The following is a 20,609-nucleotide window of genomic DNA, read 5'->3' as shown; positions in this document are numbered from 1 at the left end:
TATTTACTAACTTGTAGCACTACACATTTTGAGCTTGACTGATATACAACAACTTAATCTATGGACTTGCCATTCTGCTGTTCACTACATTGTAACATAATCACTTCAGTCTAAAATGTATTTTGTGTAACCTTCACTAACATTGTCACGGGATTTGCAATTGTACTTTGACTTTCTACGGACTATAAGACAACCACACAGCTGACATAAGACACGACATACACTACATGAAATTTCAAAGCGATGAGCACAAAGTAATCCACCACCAAATATGCAGTGCTCTTTGCTGAAGAAATATCACTCATCACTTGACTTACTACCACTCTTTTTCAATCATACCAATAACTATATAATTACAACATAGTGTACTGCATTTATTTAAAGACTATATTGCAATGCCTTTCTGGTTTGCCTGCACATCTTTTCTCTATTATTCAGAATTTCCAACACCTGATAACCTGTCAAATTTTCCAAACACATCATGTCATTTGTGGTATCTCCACTGCAGTGGCGTAGCGTGCCATCTCGGCGCCTGGGGCGGGAGACCCATTTTGCCGCCCCCATTCTATAGGTGCTTAATTAAAATTAAATTTCACATGCAATGAGGTACCTTTTATTGAAGTTAAAATAGGATGAGCGGTTTTACAAGCGGATTCTAAGGGCCTTATGAGCAGCGAAGTCAGAAATAACTTTGTCAAAATCAATATTAGCAGCCAATTCTTGTTCAATCGACAATATAGCCAAGTTTGATAGTCTAGCGGAGCTCATAGTAGATCTGAGGTAATTTTTTATTAGCTTCAACTTCGAAAATTTTCTCTCACAACTTGCAACACTAGTCGCCAAAGTCAAATATATTCGAATCAAGATGACTATATTTGGAACCGAAATTACGAGATTCAGTTTTTGAATGAACTGGAGGAGCTCCAGTGGTCCTTTGCCACTTATATCTTCCTCTGATTCAGAACAGGCAACAACAACAAACTGCTGAAGACGCTTCCGCTCCATCTGAAACTCGTCCTTGTCGATGTCTTCTAATACATGGGAAAGATCACACTCGAACTTGCTGTCCAAAAGTTTCGCTGGCATCAAAAATCCGAACTTGTCCGATATTTCTTGAATTTGCTGGAATCGAGTCGTCATTTATTGAATGATCTTGTCGAATGATGAGATAATCTCTCGACGGATTTCCTGTTCGTGAGACAAAGCTGCATCTTCAGAAGATTCATCGCCATGCATGCGTTTTTTCCTGCGAATTCTTCTCGTTTTGAGTTCGATTCCTAGTTTTTCGCAGAGAGTCTTAGCAAAGTCAATTGCTTCTTGCACGAAACGGTCTCTACTTTCCACTAAGAGGGTTTTTAAAGCGCAGAGTTTTATTTGCATGTTAAGGTGTGTCAATTTTTTGCTAGATTTCGCCTATGTGAATTGGTATTTACAGCGGTGATACGCCCGGTGCGTATCTATATTTGTATTTGTATTAATATGTTCTTATGTATTTTTAATGCCTTTTTGGTAATTATATTTAATTTTCGGAGCTCCGAAGTATATGATCAAATTATAATTTTTGGGGGGAATTGTTAAAGTATTTTTTTAGTATTATTATATAGCTATTTTTTTATAAGTAGTAATATGGTATGTATTTTATGATGGATGCGCCGATTTGTGATGAAACGATTTTATGATATATATATATATATTTATTAAATGTTGTCATATAAATTTTGCGTCTTTTTAACTTGCTGCCTCCTCTCACTGTTCGCAACCTTATTAGTATTTTTAAGCCTGCTATTAGTTTGGGTTTTAATACTTTTTTGGGTTTACCTGCGCTCGCGGTACGGGGCAATATAGGAGTTTTACTGTGTCCCGGTTTGTGGAAGTTGTTTGGTTTTTCCTGGGTTAAGGTCAAACTTTACAGTACATTGCGTAGTACTAAATTCAATGAGTGCGAAAGAGAGGCATCGACACGGGCCGACGCGTGAAACAAAAGATTTTGTATGAGTAATTAACATAATAAGGAGTGCCGCTCAACTCGGCTCGCGCGCGCCGGGCGGCACGGCGTGATGCGATGTTGCCGTTCCTATGTAAACAAACACACGTTATAAAGAGCTCTGTCAGTGATTTCGCAGTTTTTCTTTTAAATAAATACTAAAAAATAGTTGGTGCGCAAAATGTTAGATAAAAATGGAACATTATAGTGTGTGTGACACATGCAATGAATGAATCATAGATCAGATCTCAACCCGCTTCACCGGCGACCCGCCCCCGCGGGCTGCCGCCCGGGGCGGGCCGCCCCCTCCGCCCCACCCACGCTACGCCACTGCCACTGCTATATTACAAACCGAAACTTATTTCAGCAAGGTTAATTTTTTTCCCGAGGTATCTTAATTAAGCTAAAAAATATAATACTGTATACTAAATGAAAAATTAGCACTCACCTCTTCAATGAAATGAGCCATTTGATAACCAAGGATTACTGCATCATTTGCTTCAACGTCCAAGTGGGGAATCCCAAGGCTACACTTAGCCCACAACTCTTGCTTGTATTCATCCAACTTCCATGCAGCTGAGCCTATGTCAAAAAGGATAACTTGAGGGTTGCCGTCCACCAGCCATGTTCCTGTGTGCACCTAAAATAACAGAAATAATTATTTTAAGTGACTAATAAACTATTTAAAAATTAAAAATGTTTTTAAAACATTTGAATATTTTATATTTGTAACTCAATAAAACAAACTAAAAAAAATTTACAAAAAAAGATGAAAACTTCGGACATGGTGGAAAAAATTATTAAACTTTATAGCCCATCAAGCTGACAACTGAGATGGCTGGTCCCATGTAAGCATGTTTAGCATTGTCATTCAAACAGGCCCTGAAGAGGGCCCGGCTCAGCCAAGTCGCAATCTAGGATTCCGGACCACCCACCCAATACTGCTCTTGCCTCGCCACACACTCACCGCCTGCTCGAGGCCGACAGCAGATCCGACCCAACATCATGATTTGGGCCGGACAGGTGAGTGCCTGCAGTGCTAAGCAATCTACTTATGAAGGATGAGACATAAATGTTGTTCCTAAAATTCACAGCACTAGGAAAACTAAATTTTACCGGTGTCTGAGGAATGAAATTTGTGTATTTTCATTTTGGTCTTTTTATGTTTATTAATTAAACTTTAAAAAATTTATTTTATGTATTCAATAACCAAGATTTGACTTTTTTACATTAGAACTTACAGGAAAAGGAATAAAGAAAATAGTTTTTTAACATGAAATCGAACTTGAGGAAAAATTTGTCTCTCTAAACTAAACAATATATTAAAAATATATATACATAATGCACTTGAACAAAAGGGCTATAACTGCTTCAAATATTTTTTTTTATTATGACATGAAATATAAATAGAAGGGATTGTTAGGGATGGGGCTTGATTTCAAGTTTACAAGCTATTTCACACAGGCCTTATTAACTAGAATATAAGGCTCCAAATTGGTGTGTCTGCCTGCGCACGCTTGCCTGCATGTCTGGGTGTTAATGTGTGTGTTTTAGTGTGTGTGTGTGTGTGTGTACGCACATGCGTGCTTAGAGTACTCTACGATTACATGTGTCTAAATTATCAACAAGTGCCCTTTTCAAGATTTCTGAATTAAAATATGTGCTTTGTCGAAAGTACATAACTTTTCACACTTAAAAGTTTCAATGTACTTCTATCGCCTCTAACTGTCTCCTTGAAACAATTCTCCCAACTTTTACATCACACAATCTTCTGCAGTCATCTACACCTATTTTCTATAGGTTTAAGGTTGCTTACTTAAGGATTTTTATTTAAAATGCCAACCGATGTGCAGCTGAGCAGTAAATATTCATACTTAAAATTGTCTGCCGTTGCTCAAATTAGTTGTTCCTGTGTCCTTGAAAAATAAAACAGCTGGAAATCCAATTAGATACTACTACTTTTTCGGTTATTGTGTTGGATAACATTTTACGAATGTTAAAACATATCTGTCTGTGACAAATAACTTTCAATACTGCCTTGTAAGGTGAATACATGAATAAGGCAGGATTCAAAATTGAAAGGAGGAGAAGGAGGAGGAGAAGGAGGTGAAGGAGGAGAAGGAGAAGGAGGTGAAGGAGGAGAAGGAGGTGAAGGAGGAGAAGGAGGAGTAGGAGGAGAAGGAGGAGAAGGAGGAGGAGGAGGAGAAGGAGGAGGAGAAGGAGGAGAAGGAGAAGGAGGAGGAGGAGGAGAAGGAGGAGAAGGAGAAAGAGGAGAAGGAGAAAGAGGAGAAGGAGAAGGAGAAGGAGGAGGATGAGAAGGAGAAGGAGGAGAAGGAGAAAGAGGAGGAGGAGGAGAAGAAGGAGGAGGAGGAGGAGGAGGAGGAGAAGGAGAAGGAGGAGGAGAAAGAGAAGGAGGAGGAGGAGAAGGAGGATAAGAAGAAGGAGGAGAAAAAGAAGGAGGAGGAGGAGGAGGAGGAGGAAGAGAAGAAGGAGGAGGAGGAGGAGAAGGAGGAGGAGGAGGAGGAGAAGGAGGAGGAGGAGAAGGAGGATGAGGAGAAGGAGGAGGAAAAGAAGAAGGAGGAGGAGGAGGAGAAGGAGGAGGAGGAGAAGAAGGAGGAGGAGGATGAGAAGGAGGAGGAGGAGGATGAGAAGGAGAAGGAGGAGGAGAAGGAGGAGGAGGAGAAGGAGGAGGAGAAGGAGGAGGAGAAGGAGGAGGAGAAGGAGGAGGAGGAGAAGGAGGAGGAGGAGAAGGAGGAGAAGAAGGAGGAGGAGGAGGAGGAGGAGAAGGAGGAGGAGGAGAAAGAGGAGGAGAAAGAGGAGGAGGAGGAGAAAGAGGAGGAGGAGGAAGAAATAAATAACAGTAACAGTAGGTCATGCGCACAAGATTTGACCATTATATTTTCGAACCTACTGATTCTCAACAGCACATAGGACAGTTGTGTGCATGGGCAACAGGTCGTGCACATTTATTTCTGTTACAGACGCATGGCGCATCAACCAATAAGAGTAGAGTAGGAAGCCATTTTGACAGGACTAGCGAACTCTTTATTTTATAAATCATGTTGTGGTGAGAAATCTCCGAGATATTACAATGCTCAGGTGTAATTCCTGCTTTAAAAATTAAATAATGCTATTACTTATAAGTCACTGGCAAAAATTGTAAATAAATATGTGTTGTGGTTAGAATGGTTAACTAAAAAATACATATAACCCATATTTGTTTATATGTTGAAAAACTGTGCTAACAAATTGATGGTCAGATGTTATGGGAGAATCATTTGGTAGTTAATTAGTTACTTACACTGCCACCAGATGTAAGATACATCCCAAAATTTCATTGGCTAAAATTTACAGTATAATTTCAATTGTGAACCGATTTCGCAAAAATTGTGTGCACAATCGTGCGCATAGACTGCTATGCACTCACTTATGTTTTTTAATTGCGAACCCAGCCTAAGTATTTAACATCTATGAGTTACGTGTTCTGTTAAAAATGTAACCAAGCTGCCTTTAAAACACATGTAAACTTGAATTTCGCAGAGTACTTTCTCTCCACAACACTAGAAAGTTCTACAGTCACTTGTCTCATGCTTCGCCAATGCTAATTGGCCTAAATTTCCCATATTGTCCTATTACAATATTTGATTACATTTAAATGTCAGTCTTGAACTGGTAACTCCGTCCACTAAACATAAAACACTTTGGAGGAAAAAAAAGTTGCAATTAACTACGCCAGCACCTGTAAGGGAGCGATGCACTGATGCCACGTCTGCTGGTGCAGGGTTCAAATACACACGAGACACAGTAGCATTGTGGAGGGGGGAGGGGGGAGCAAAGTGGTGGCAGGTGGTTGATGGATCACATCGGGCTGAGGAGCGTAGCCCCTGGTTGACGTCAAATTAGAATGATGAGTATGTATAAAGGAAACAGAAGCAGTGTGAGAACTGGGATGAAAAGTGGTTTAAACAAGCCAATGGGGTGAAGCAGGGTAGTTTGCTGTCCCCACTGCTATTTATTATAGTGTTGGAAAGAATTATGAAGAGAGTGAAAAAAAAGGATCAGAGAAGGAAAGATGAAGGCCATGCTACTTGCTGATGAGTTGATGGTATGAGGAGAAAAGGAAGGTGAGGTGCAAGAGCAACTTACAGCATGGTGTAAGGAAGTGAGGAAATATGGTATAAGATTCAGCACTAAAAAAGAGTGAAGTGATGGTCATGTTGAGGAACAAGAATTGAGCAAGGAAATGGATTGTATTAGATGGAATTCAGTTCAAACAGTTAGTATCTAGGAAATGTATTGGAGGGAAAGGGCAAAAACAAGAAACAAGGAGGAAATAATGAGAGGATAACAGAATATGTATTCTACAGGTGTATAAGAGATTTCGTACAAAATATGGAGGTGCCTTTAAAATTAAAACGAGTGTTCTACAATACTTACTATGTGCCCATAATCACTCATGGGGCAGAGACTTTGACTCTAGATAAGAGAAATGCTTGGAAAATCAGAGCAATAAGTTTATGAGGAGTATGTTGGCAGTTGTGAAGCGAGACAGGATCAGGAATGAGATGGTGAAAGCAAGAGCAGGGGTACAGAACTTGAATGAGATCATGGATAAAGCAAGAATGAGATGGTATGATGATATCCAATCCAAAGAATGGGAAAAAAGAGGTTTCTTGGGAAAATGATGGAGTTGAAGTAGAGGTGGGTTGGGACAGCAATTTTCGGTATCAGTCCCAACCTGATACTGGTACAGTAATGTACCTAGGTACAAGTCTCTGATACTTCTGTATCAGACGGTCCCAGGAGGCAACAAAGCTCCGCGTACGCAGACCGTGCGACCGGAAGGAGAATCTGATACATTATTTATCACGCCCGGTAATTCTCTACCTCTGTTACTCTCATGCCCGCCTGATACAGCCAGTATCAATCAGTTCAACATTCACTGCAGTTCGTCCTGGCCGTGTATCACCATTTTGCAGGCTGTCATGCTTTGTAGTTAGTATCTTTATAGTGAAATAAGGAATGGATAAGTGCACGAAAAAGACTTCATTTGTGTGGAATTTTTTTCACGGAAAATAATGAGTTTGCTAATTGTAATTTGTGTAAACAAAAACTGAGTTATAAATCATCGACTAATCTGAAGAAACATTTGAAACGTAAACATTGATATAGTATGCTCACTAATGTACCTATCTGTTTTTTTATTTTTTGATAAAATCGTGAATTTTTAATGTATAAAAACACTAGTTACTAATTGTTTTCGAAAAAAGAAAGTCCATATGTTGATTACATCTGTTATTAGTGTCAACTGAGAATTTATTTGCATTTTCATAGCTGTTAGGTGCACAAATATAAATATTATATCTTGTATTAATGTACTTTTTAATATTAAAATTTCATTAGTTTTATTATTGAACGAGACGGTGCACGCACTGCGCACTGAGCGTACTTTGAAGTAGGACAATAAACAAAACGACTTGTAACCAGGGCTGCCACTCTGATATTCACGAAAAACCTAGATAACCTACAAAAAAACCCAGACACATGGGTAAACAACCCAGATGCGTCTAAAATGCTATCGTTGAAAATGTTTGCGTACTAATTCAAAAATATAAACATAACTGGTTTTAATATAAAACAATTAATTACCTTACAAGACTGAAAACGGTTAAATACAACCAATACAAGAAAATTACACTGCAGCAAAATGGCTGTATAAGTAATTCTTGGACCAGTATATATCATAAAAAAACCTACAAATATATACATGACAAAACAAACACCATCACTGCATCCTTTAAACCGGTAATTGTTTTTATAAAACTGCATCATGTACGTTAGTCTTTATTCAGAGTCTGATTCTACAAGATTGGTTTGAAGGTTAATTGTTGCATTGGTTTTGTGTTCTGCAAGCCTCTTTGAAGAATGTGTCTAATTTAATATTCGACTTAGCTTCTTGAAAACTAGTTTTGTGTTTATATGTATTTTTGTGTGTGAAACACATAGACTTGTTTGCATTTATCAAACAGATATTGCAACAGATACAGTAGCTACTACCTTTATTATTGTTTTAGGTATAAAAATAATTAAAATTATAAAAAACCTAGAATTGTTGGAATTCATTATTTAAAAACCCAGAAACCCAAACACCATTGGAAAAACCCAGATCTGGGTGGAAAAACCCATGAGTGGCAGCCCTGCTTGTAACAATATCGCTTTGCGCCTCTCCTTCAAGGCTTCAACGCCTTCCCCTGCGCTTCCTCCCCTACATTCTTTCCCTTCTTTATCCCTTATTCGTCGTTCCTGCTCCCTCCCCTTTCACAAGCTCCGCCCAAGTGACCGTCATCTGCGATCGGGTACTGTATTCATTGGCCGTGGTGTTGTTCCAGCTGAATTCTGAACTGATACTAAAATCTCTGATACTTTTCAAGTGTACTCGTTTGCCGTTCCTGATACAGGCGCGTATCAGTGCCAAAGTATCAGGTTGATACTTTTCGACCCACCTCTAAGTTGAAGTACACAGTGTAACAACCTAGATTACAGCCTTCCTTATGCAATCCAGTAATAATAATTTGTTATAAATTTTTTGGTTATATTTCAGGTTAGATTTATAGTTTTTCCTTTTTTGAAGTTAGGCGTAAATTATTTCACCGGGTTTATTGTTTTTAATTTTAAAATTCATAAGTTTATTTTTGAAGTAATTATTTTTGCTGGCTTCTTTGTGTGGGAAGGCATACTGACGTGATTCTCCTTCGTTTTTTTTCCACGACCGAGGCTTTGTTTCACACGCTAGGCGTGTGAGTCACGGTCACGGGAGTGTGAGAAAGAGACAAAATCGCTGCGTCGTGGGAACAGAAGTAAGCATTTCGTGGGAGCTCCTGTTGCTCTGCGCCGTGATTGGCTGAAAATTATGTCAGCGAGCCCAGAACCCTGCCCGCACAAAGGGAAGGAAGGATGTAAAATTCAGTCATTGTCCGAGCACCAGGTCGTTGTTCGGGCGGCGGGCCGAGCAGGCCATGGCCGGGCGATGGCTCCGTGTATTTTTTTTTTTTATGTACCGGTACAGTTAGTTTTTTTTTTGTGCTGTCTGTTGTACAAAATATAGTGTGATTTTTCCATTAATTAAAAAAACAGGTAAAACATCGAACATTGTGTATAAATTTCTTCTTTCTTCGTGACCTGCAACCTGTATGTTCCACTCATCACCAAATTTGAGCTAGCCGAAGGTGGTGAGTGGTGACAACAGGTAAAAGGCCCCAATGAAGACCAAGGAAGAGATGAGAAGAGCACATAGTTAAAGGAATGCAGGATACAGAAAAAGAATGGAACAGAGTAGAGGAGGAATTGTGCAGGTACAGAGGAAGATGTGGGCATTTTACTTTGCTGATCTGGCTGCAGGCTGGAAGCATTTGATGATGAATTTGATCCCCTTATGAGTATTAAATTTGTTGCATCTGCTTGCTCCCAAACCGGCTTGATGAATAAGTAGAGAAACGTAAAGCATAAAGAAATACAGGTTAGTTTTAGTTAACAGTAAAATTCTATTATTAGAAAGATGAACTCTATATTCCCCTCCCCACTTAATTTTTATACTCATTTCCATCATTACAATTTTTACATTAACATATCATGTTACAATATTTTGATCAGGCTTGTTACGCTTTGCTGAACAACATACATTGGGCATGGTCCTTCTAATATTTTTTTTTATTGTTATGCAGTTAATGTTTGGGGACACCCTAAATATATAACTTACTTGTCCAATTCAACACAAGTAGTCCCAATTTTAGTGATGGCAGTACATACTTAAAATTTATTGTCATAATTGTATTCCAAAACTATAGCTAATAAAACCAATCTAAAACCTTGCTAAAAATATTATCAAGTTATGTACAATTTATTCATGTTTGCAGCATTTTATTTTTAATAACTATATAAGGATTTCTAGATATACTTAACTAGTTTTTGTACTTGGAAAACCAAAAAATTGAAGAAAATTAAAAACAAATTTGTGTGCTTACTTTAAAACCTTGCTGCCTCATACTGTTAACAGCAACATGTAAAGGACTAGTCTCGGCAAAGTCAGCCTCCTCCACTTCTGTTCTTGCTGATTGCTCTTTATAAGGTCCCAGCAAACAGTACTGCTCCCCCATCTCCTCTGTAGAGATGTAGGCCTTGGAACGAATGACTGTGTATATACCGCCAACTAGAAGTAAAAAGGTTTTATAATCACAAAACTACGTAGAAAAATAAAACACAGTCTAATTGATAAACAAATAAATATACTGTGCCGGAAATTAGGCATTTGGACACCTTTTAAGTTTTCACTATAATTTTAAATTAATTTTGGAAATTTTATTTTTCTAATTTTATCTGGTTGATAAGGGGGTGATTTACTCTTTGTTAGGCCGGTGTATGCCTCGTGTTTAAACTTTGTGCCAGTGGACCGAAGCCCCTTTCTCAGGGGGCCTATCTGATATTTTGCTGTCTAATGTGGACGTGGGCAGCCCGGTTGAAATTTCTATCGCCTGCAGTCACGTCCCGAGTTTGTAATATTATTTCTCTTCATGACCAAAATTCCATAGAGCAGCTTCTGGGCTGCAAGCTGCTACTTCTTAGAGGCCTGCTGAGAATAGCAAGTCTCGTCATGAATGGGTCTCCAGTGGACCTGCGTTCCCAGCGGAGTGGCGTTTTCTGTACATCCTATCCTCTCCTCCCCTCTCCCCCCCATCCACCTTAGTTCTGAGAAATCAAGCCAGGAGCATTGACCTGACGTGAACTTAGCCAAGACGATGGGCTACTTCAAGGACCTTCTCCCTGGTCCGACAGACGTCCACGACATCTAGCGGCAAAAAAAGCAACCGCGGGCCTGGTCGCCAGCGTGCAAAGCTCACCCTCGTGACACCTGGTGGCAAGTCAGCTCACCGCCTCAGTTAGTTCCCCTTTACGCCACTAGAGAGCAGCGCCGCGGCGCCATAAGGCCCTATGCTTCCTTCTCGCGGCCTGTTGAAGTCGATTATTTGTAGCTTCCTGTTACCGCCGGTTGAGAGCGCGCATGTCATTTGTTGTCACACCCGCCTCGGGCACCTCCGCATGTTTTCAGCATAGAACCGAACCTTCCCCCTCCTTCTCCCTAGGGGCCTTAGCGCCCGATTTAATTAGGAGCCTTGTCCGCCATCGCCGGGCACTCAGTACTCTGACCTCAGCTACTGACCACGTCTTCTCGGCGTCCTCTGCGCTAAGAGGCTTTTTGCAGGAACTGCGATTTTGGTTGCATAAAAGATGTAGTCAGTTGCTTAAGGGATGTGATCCCATTTGTACAGTAGCCAGGCAGATGTAGTTTTTAGAAAAAGTCATGTGTAGTTAATTTTTTTATTTTTTTTATTCTTTAAAAATTTGGTTTCCTAATGCGCATCCGCGATTTCTCGTTGAGTGTCCTCCTGATGTCGGCGCGAGACACCTCGGAAGCCCTGTTTCCACACCCTGTTTGGTGAGTAATCTGGCCTTTTTTTTCCCCCCCAAATTCCCGTTTGTTGGCCTTTCGCGCCGATTGTGTATGACTGTCTGGAAGCAGGTCTAATTCGTTTTGAATTTGACTTGTGTTTCAGACAGGGCCCAAGTTTCTGGGGAGATAAATTGCTCCCCGCATGATCTTCGGGACCTCCAGCTGATTTCCCCCTTTAGAAGAGTTTTCCTCTCGGTCCGACGTCATCCTGGGAAGACCCGGGTGATATGAGCTATATATATTTTCCGCTTGCATAGAAGGAACTAAATTCATTAAAAAGATAACAGCGAGCAGTGCTTTAAGAACGTAATCCTCAAGAACATGTAAAATCAAGGAAACTAATATATATGTAATCGTTGGGAGAATCAAATTTTGGTGCTATACTTGAAATTTTGTTAATGTAATCATTTGTTTGTTAAGGTGTAATATGTATTGTTTTAAATAATGTAGGGGCGCCCCCTTAACTTTGTTAATTACTAAGATCTTTATTATCATGTCAAAATAATGCTAAAACAAAACCTCTTAATAATATACCAGGAAAACCTATAGACCAAATTATTTATATGGGGTATTTATTTATCATATACCTTCTTCTACATAACGATCCACGAACTCCCAAGTTACTAGTGTGCAGGGAGTGTAAATTTTGTCTTGTTCACCGCCTCGTGTCCCCTCTGGTAATTAACTTTAATTTTCTTAATATTTTGCCCAGCAGTTTCCAAGGTGTTTTTAATTAATTAAAAATAATATAGTTTTTGGGCACGAGGGGCGTTACAATTTTTCAAGGTGGGGGGGTATGTCCCCAAACACATTTGCGTATAATTCCGCCGTGCTACTCAAACAGCTGCGCGAACTTCCACTGTCAGCTTGACTTGGTCAACCTGTATACGTTTTTGTGGAGCAGGGCGAACGACCTGCTACTCGCAAGGTCGCCTGCTGGGCTCATAACCCAGAGGTCCATGGATTGGAACCACGCTCTGCTACCAATTGTAACTCCCCACGTGCCCAAAAAATATATTATTTTAAATTAATTAAAACCACCTTGGAAACTGATGGGCAAAATATTAAGAAAATTAAAGTTAATTACCAGAGGGGACACGAGGCGGTGAACAAGACAAAATTTACACTCCCTGCACACTAGTAACTTGGGAGTTCGTGGATCGTTATGTAGAAGAAGGTATATGATAAATAAATACCCCATATAAATAATTTGGTCTATAGGTTTTCCTGGTTTATTATTTTATTATTAAGAGGTTTTGTTTTAGCATTATTTCGAAATGATAATAAAGATCTTAGAAATTAACAAAGTTAAGGGGGCGCCCCTACATTATTTAAAACAATACATACTACACCTTAACAAACAAATATTTACATTAACAAAATTTCAAGTATAGCACCAAAATTTGATCCTCCCAACGATTACATATATATTGGTTTCCTTGATTTTACATGTTCTTGAGGATTACGTTCTTAAAGCACTGCTCGCTGGTATCTTTTTAATGAATTTAGTTCCTTCTATGCAAGCGGAAAATATATATAGCTCATATCACCCGGGTCTTCCCAGGATGACGTCGGACCGAGAGGAAAACTCTTCTAAAGGGGGAAATCAGCTGGAGGTCACGAAGATCATGCGGGGAGCAATTTATCTACCCAGAAACTTGGGCCCTGTCTGAAACACAAGTCAAATTCAAAACGAATTAGACCTGCTTCCAGACAGTCATACACAGTCGGTGTGAAAGGCCAACAAACGGGAATTTGGGGGGGGGGGGGGAAAAAGGCCAGATTACTCACCAAACAGGGTGTGGAAACAGGGCTTCCGAGGTGTCTCGCGCCGACATCAGGATGACGTGCACCGAGAAATCGCGGATGCGCATTAGGAAACCAAATTTTTAAAGAATAAAAAAAATAAAAAATTTAACTACACATGACTTTTTCTAATAACTACATCTGCCTGGCTACTGTACAAATGGGATCACATCCCTTAAGCAACTGACTACATCTTTTATGCAACCAAAATCGCAGTTCCCGCGAAAAGCCTCTTAGCGCAGAGGACGCCGAGAAGACGTGGTCAGTAGCCGAGGTCAGAGTACTGAGTGCCCGGCGATGGTGGACAAGGCTCCTAATTAAATCGGGCGCTAAGGCCCCTAGGGAGAAGGAGGGGGAAGGTTCGGTTCTATGCCGAAAACATGCGGAGGTGCCCGAGGCGGGCGTGACAACAAATGACATGCGCGCTCTCAACCGGCGGTAACAGGAAGCTACAAATAATCGACTTCAACAGGCCGCGAGAAGGAAGCATAAGGCCTTATGGCGCCGCGGCGCTGCTCTCTAGCGGCGTAAAGGGGAACTAACTGAGGCTGTGAGCTGACATGCCACCAGGTGTCACGAGGGTGAGCTTTGCACGCTGGCGACCAGGCCCGCGGTTACTTTTTTTGCCGCTAGATGTCGTGGACGTCTCTGTCGGACCAGGGAGAAGGTCCTTGAAGTAGCCCATCATCTTGGCTAAGTTCACGCCAGGTCACTGCTCCTGGCTTGATTTCTCAGAACTAAGGGGGATGGGGGGGAGAGGGGAGGATGTACAGAAAACGCCACTCCGCTGGGAACGCAGATCCACTGGAGACCCATTCATGACGAGACTTGCTATTCTCAGCAGGCCTCTAAGAAGTAGCAGCTTGCAGCCCAGAAGCTGCTCTATGGAATTTTGGTCATGAAGAGAAATAATATTACAAACTCGGGACGTGACTGCAGGCGAGAGAAATTTCAACCGGGCTGCCCACGTCCACATTCGACAGCAAAATATCAGATAGGCCCCCTGAGAAAGGGGGTTCGGTCCACTGGCACAAAGTTTAAACATGAGGCGTACACCGGCCAAACAAAGAGTAAATCACCCCCTTATCAACCAGATAAAATTAGAAAAATAAAATTTACAAAATTAATTAAAAATTATAGTGATAACTAAAAAGGTGTCAAAATGCCTAATTTCCGGCACAATACTAAAAATTTAAAAAAAAATTACATAAACTAAGGAAATATTAAGTGTGCACACCCACTTGAAGAATGGATTACAGCAAGATTTCAAGCTCACACATCATAATTTTTTTATAATGTCATGAAATAACAGACCACAGCCTGTCGAGAATTAACAGACCTCAAACCCCCGAGAGGTTTCTCGAGGCCTAGGGCAAACTACGTTGCCTGATTCCACCCCCTAAATTTTTTTAGTTATTTTTAAAATCTCTAAGCCATATTTACAAAGACACAAACTATAAATGTGTATCTATCTATGGTTTGTTTTCCAAACTAAAGTAAATAAAATCGGCCTCTAGCAGATACAATACAGTCATGGGTAAAGAGCTATAGAGAAACATCAAAAGAAAATGTACATGTATAACGATTTTAACATTGCATATTAATTTTTTGATTTTTTAATGTTATAGTTGCAGATTTTGTTTAACTTGCTCTCAGCAATTTCAGTAGGATTGTTTAATGTACACAAATTGTTGAAGCAGTTGATCAATGTTGTACTTATTATTACACGCATGATAATTTTTAATGACGATAATGACGAAATCCACTATATTTAATTACGAAATTTGCTTTTTTATATCACCATAAAATCTTGGATCTACTCATAATTCCCCTCACTTCCCCAAGCTTGTAGAGCACAGAACTACTGCAGATAAAGAACAAATCTTAATGATGATCCAAAAGTAATCGCTGAGACAAATTAAGTACTATAGAATAAGTTATTTTCAAGATTTGGTAAAAGTGACCTACACATAAAAATTAACATCACAACTTTTATAGTAACAATTTCATAATTAAGATCATACAGATACAATAACAATTCTCGAAGAAATGTGAAGAAGAGGGTAAATAATAAATACTTGGATTCGAACAAAATCCACTCTGAAACAAAAAAAAAACCTTTAAAATAAATAAAAATTAAATACCTTTGTTGGCCACCTCCCAGGCTGCCTCAAAAATCCATCTGTTTTCTGATGATGCCAGACGGCCTCTGTCCATGAAGCTCAAGTCACTCTGACTGTCTACACGGTAAAATCTGCGAGACATCCGTTCCCTAGACATTATGCTGCAACACAAAAAAAAATTAGGTTAGTAACTTTTAAAAAAAATTGTTTACTGTCCACACATTCACTTCACAGTTTAAAATGAAGTCGAAGTTATTAACAGAAGATTCCCAACACATTCACAAACTCTTGGGCATTTATTTAATACTTCATACAAAAAAAATTACAATAAGAACATGAAAAACATTTTGAAAAGTAATTTGACTGCCTTCAGTTAATTGATGTGTGTGATGCAACCAAATTATGAAGTTTCTTTTTTGCTTTAAGCATCATTAAACAAAATAAAATAAATTTTTGCAGATTCCTGATACACCACCTCTTATCAACTACTTACTAGACCCTCAACATATGTTAACATACATATTTCGAAATATTTTACCAGATGTTGAAGGGGAAAGCAGCCAATTGAGAGATGTATAATGCGAGTGACAGCCTCCCCCCTCATTTGTCTCTGTCTATCATAGAGAACAGGAAGCAACAATCAAATGATGTTCTCGTAAAGCATTATCAGATAAGACATTTAAACATGAGTGGTGACTAATTGCTGTGCCGAACGCCCGTCTACATACCAACAATATATGCTGAGACCAGTTTAGTGAGGTATCAAGCATAATACCCAAGTTTTTACCTGTTTGTGAAATGTCCAATTTTTGTTTATCTAAAATTATAGCAGGGATGTTGAATGAATTTATTACAGACAGCAAAGCATTTGTCCCTAGCATTATTATATGTGACCATTTTTATTGACCATTTCAAAATACAATCAAGATCCATATTCAACTTACTTATAGGATTAATTAAGTCATGAGGTGAAAAAGACATGTAAACTTGTAAATCATCAACATATAAGTGGTATCGACAGTGCTTAATGGATAGAGGAAGATCATTAATGTGCAAGGAAAAAAAACGGGGCAAGGACGGAACCTGTGGAACACCTGAGCTGACAAGGTGCCAGGCTGACAATGAATTGCCAGTTTTAACACACTGGTACCTCTTCGATAAGTATGACGTAAACCACACAACAGCATTATCTGAGAAATTGAAATATTTCAGTTTGGCACAGAGAACATCGTGATAAACATTGTCAAATGCCTTTTTGCTTTTTGAAGTCTAATAAGGTGAGCACTGTAACATGCTCCTTCTCTCATGATTTTTACATAGCAATTTTTATGTCAATCTATTATTGATGCAAAATATGACTATGCAATTCTGAAAATATTTGTAGTGTGTCAATGGTAATGTTTTTTTTTTCTAATACATATGAGGCAAATGAGGTACCTGTAATATTGCAATTTAAAGTTTTTTTTCACAATAATTTAACTACATTAATGAGACTTATCATGTTCACACGTATGAATTGTTTATAAACACTTTAGCTAAGAATGTGTTATGTTGCTTTTACAATTTTCTTGTTAATGGCTCATAATTATTTCATAATCATGTTTCATCTAGTACACATTAAGTATTTAAGGTATTTGCTTATGTTTAAAAAATCTTCATTAATAATTATTCATTTTAGTTACGCTTTACATAAAGTTGAATGTATTTTTATCATGCTTTTGCATTAGTGCAGCAGCTTTCTCACAACCAATATAGCTCCCCCCTCCCCCTACCCAATGCCTTCCCATCGAGTCCAAGAGCCTCTCTGTCTCTCTCGAGGGTTCGGCAGGTTCACAGAACCCTGTCATGTGAAGTGGCTTAACTAGGACGCCTTTGTTCTCGTAGCATTTGAATGTTAAGTCGGGAGCTTTGATGACATGACACTTCTAAGGGCTACGAAACCTTTTCAGGGCGGGACTTGAGAGGTATAGACAAGAGGCGGAAAACCTGCGAGGGGCAGTGAAGTTAAGTGACAAGTGACCCCTTGGCAGGCGATAGGACAAGCTACAGGCTTCGTGTGCAAAGATCGGAGCTTCGGGGATGATGTCATGACAAAGCCGATGAGTTGATGTAAGTTTTTGGACATACACCATTGCTAAGAACTTTTTCTGTTGAAGAAAAACCAATAAATAAAATAAATAAAAATACACAAGAAAGACAAAAAACACACAAAATTAAGCAAACAATTGCTGTTGTCAACAAGAATATAAACACCACAAAATATTCCGAAACAGAAATATGGTCAACAAACAAAGAAAAAACAAAGAAAAAAGTACTAAGTGAACAAAAAAACACACAAATGATAACACAAAAATATTGAAAACAAAATAATTCAGCACAACAGTTGAAACGAGACAAAAACACGACAAAACGAAAAGACAAAAAAATACAATAGTTTTACCAAAACAGAAACAAGCGACGTTTCGGGAACTGCTATCAGCTCCCGTCCTCAGGCAGAGACGCACATGGTACGGAAACACAGGTGCGACTGTTGGTAAAACTATTGTATTTTTTTGTCTTTTCGTTTTGTTGTGTTTTTGTCTCGTTTCAACTGTTGTGCTGAATTATTTTGGTTTCAATATTTTTGTGTTGTCATCATTTGTGTGTTTTTTGGTTCACTTAGTACTTTTTTCTTTGTTTTTTCTTTGTTTGTTGACCATATTTCTGTTTCGGAATATTTTGTGGTGTTTATATTCTTGTTGACAACAGCAATTGTTTGCTTAATTTTGTGTGTTTTTTTTCTTTCTTGTGTATTTTTATTTATTTTATTTATTAGTTTTTCTTCAACAGAAAAAGTTCTTAGCAATGGTGTATGTCCAAAAACTTACATCAAGTCATGCGCTCCCATTGCACAAATCTTTTAAAGATAACACAGCCGATGAGTGAGTAGTGTGCGAATATTGCCGCATAAGGGATGGTGTTGGGACTAAGGTGCGTGGTAAGAGACAAAGGTGCGTGGTTAGAGACAAAGGTGTGTGGTCAGAGACAAACAGTACAGACAAGAGTCACTGTCAAGCCAAGCTTCAGTGGGAAGAGTTAACGGAAAAATAGGCTAAATGTATGATGTCATGGAAGTAGGCCAATTAAGTGATGTGAAGTAATGTAAATTTTGTTATACTGGTAACAATAGAAAATAGAAAAAACCTAACTCAACTTCAATATTTTATTCTATTATTTTCCTGTTCTAATACTATTTATTATTTCACTCCAAATCGTCACACCAACGTCCCTTATCTTCCATGACCAATACTAACTGGGAAAACAAGCAAACATTTCCCCCCCCCCCCCCCCCCCCCCCTTATTAAAGGGTACAAAATTGAAGTTACTTCACTTTACATTCATGGTCTACTTCCATGACATCATACATTTTGCCTATTTTTCCACCAACTAAAAACACCTGTAATGCACAGAATCATATTTGAACATGACCCTGAATTTCATGCAGTAAGAACTCTTATGTGAAAACAATATTTAAAAAATTGTATTTTGTACACTAGCTACCTGACCCGAAAAATGGCTAGAAGTAGGTATTTTAATGATGAAAACCTAACATAACCTAACCAATCATTCAAACCATTTTAAAGAATTTTAAAAAGCACTAAGTAGGCGTACCTAACCTTACTGTTCATAAAATTTAACAGTATTTGAAATATAGCTAACCTAACCTAAACCACCATTCAAACCATGTAACATTATATTCCAGACTAGATGCTCTTATAAACAAAAAATTAAAAAAAATCATAATTTTTGAGTTTCCCTTCTGTATAAGTGCAATGTGATATTTCAATTTAAGGTAGTCAAAAGTTTTGAACAGTTGGTTAGGTAATGTAACCTATTTTCTTTTAATGCTATATCTGTGATTGTTTGGTTATATTGGCAGCATTTACCATACTATAAAATGTGTACAGGAGTGATAAGGTTAAGACAACCGCATTTTAAACAGTCAACTTCGTTTTTTCGAATCAGAAATACTCTAAACTCCATGGTAATTATTCCATCACTTAACCCAGTTTATCCCTTGATCCTGATGGCATTATATGTATATTGATCATGTGGTGAATTAAATTCTAGAAAAATTGTGTGGCTTAACACATAATGAAGAGTAATTATTGAAAGGGAATTATTAAAACTGTTATTATTTACATGTTATAGTAATTTTTACATTTTTCACTTTTATTAATGCTTTTAATCCATAATTTTTCTGGGTAAGGTTTGCCTCACCTCGAGTATTTTAAAATTCAAATATACTTAAAAAAAATGCTCTTTCGCTGTACATCAAATAACATTAGTTGTACTCAAAACATTTTTTGAGGATATTCGTTTTTAAAATACAGCCGCTCGCGTAAAAATTACTGACGTTGCCACTTAAAAGTGTATATAGAATGTTATATAAATCAAGTGACCTCTAAATTGAATACAGTAAGGACCCTGTAAAATTTCAACTGTGAGGAGAATTTTGAAATTGCCTTTCGTTTGAGCCCTATTTCTAATTTCATCGCATGTTTCAGTATGCAACAGATTACGCATGCGTTCCATTGCAAACAATATTAGCACAACCCCCCCTTTTAACCGGCCGGCTATTTGACCCTTTCATACGAATATAAGTGTGTACAAGCACTAACACTTATCGAAGTCAGACAATTTCCAAATGGTTTATTCTATACAATATGCATTGCAGTTCGACTTACGATATATCATAAACCTAAATGACTATAAATTATTAACACAAACTTTTAACAATGATACGATCCGTATGCGTAAAGTATTAATATTGTAGTAGAACAATATAGGAAAGTCGTCAAAAAACGGGTTACAAGTTATGCAGCGCATTCAAGCGGCAGGGCCTGATCATAAGCTGTTAGTGTTTCTGTGTTAAGGTATTTAGGCCATTTAAATTGTAATTTTTTTCCAAGTGTTTTGCAGTTGTAGTTATTTATGTTGGCTGGAAACGTTTATGTAATGTTTGGTTGCAACAATTACGATGTTGCTAACTGCTCGAAGTTGGTTTTGAAATTAAAATTTCGTTTGGCGCGTTGGTGCCGAATTCGTCTGCATGATGCGGCATTAACCTATATATAATTGCCTATATGAGCACCGGGGAACAAATTAAGCTAATCAGTGTGCCAAATAAATCTCTGTGATAGCACAAATG

General features: G+C 38.5%; 1 protein-coding gene across 2 annotated transcripts in view; it reads right to left on the bottom strand.

The window, feature by feature from the left end:
- Nucleotides 1–20,240, bottom strand: part of LOC134529700 (glycogen [starch] synthase) — an 81,769-nt gene extending 61,529 nt beyond the window's left edge. Inside the window, exons 1-4 of one of the 2 annotated variants that reach the window (XM_063364061.1) lie at nucleotides 20,146–20,240; nucleotides 15,440–15,579; nucleotides 10,006–10,190; nucleotides 2,433–2,624 (exon numbers count right to left, since the gene is read on the bottom strand). In XM_063364061.1, coding sequence (XP_063220131.1) covers nucleotides 2,433–2,624; nucleotides 10,006–10,190; nucleotides 15,440–15,575 — 513 coding nt within the window. In that variant the 5' untranslated portion in view covers nucleotides 15,576–15,579; nucleotides 20,146–20,240. The remainder of the gene's footprint in view (nucleotides 1–2,432; nucleotides 2,625–10,005; nucleotides 10,191–15,439; nucleotides 15,580–20,145) is intronic. The other variant, XM_063364062.1, reaches the window with a different exon arrangement.
- Nucleotides 20,241–20,609: the final 369 nt, after the last annotated feature.

This window comes from Bacillus rossius, chromosome 2, assembly GCF_032445375.1.
Source record: "Bacillus rossius redtenbacheri isolate Brsri chromosome 2, Brsri_v3, whole genome shotgun sequence".
Classification (NCBI taxonomy): domain Eukaryota; kingdom Metazoa; phylum Arthropoda; class Insecta; order Phasmatodea; family Bacillidae; genus Bacillus; species Bacillus rossius.
The sequence above is the reverse complement of the archived record's forward strand: the minus strand, read 5'-3'. Positions and strand labels throughout refer to the sequence as shown.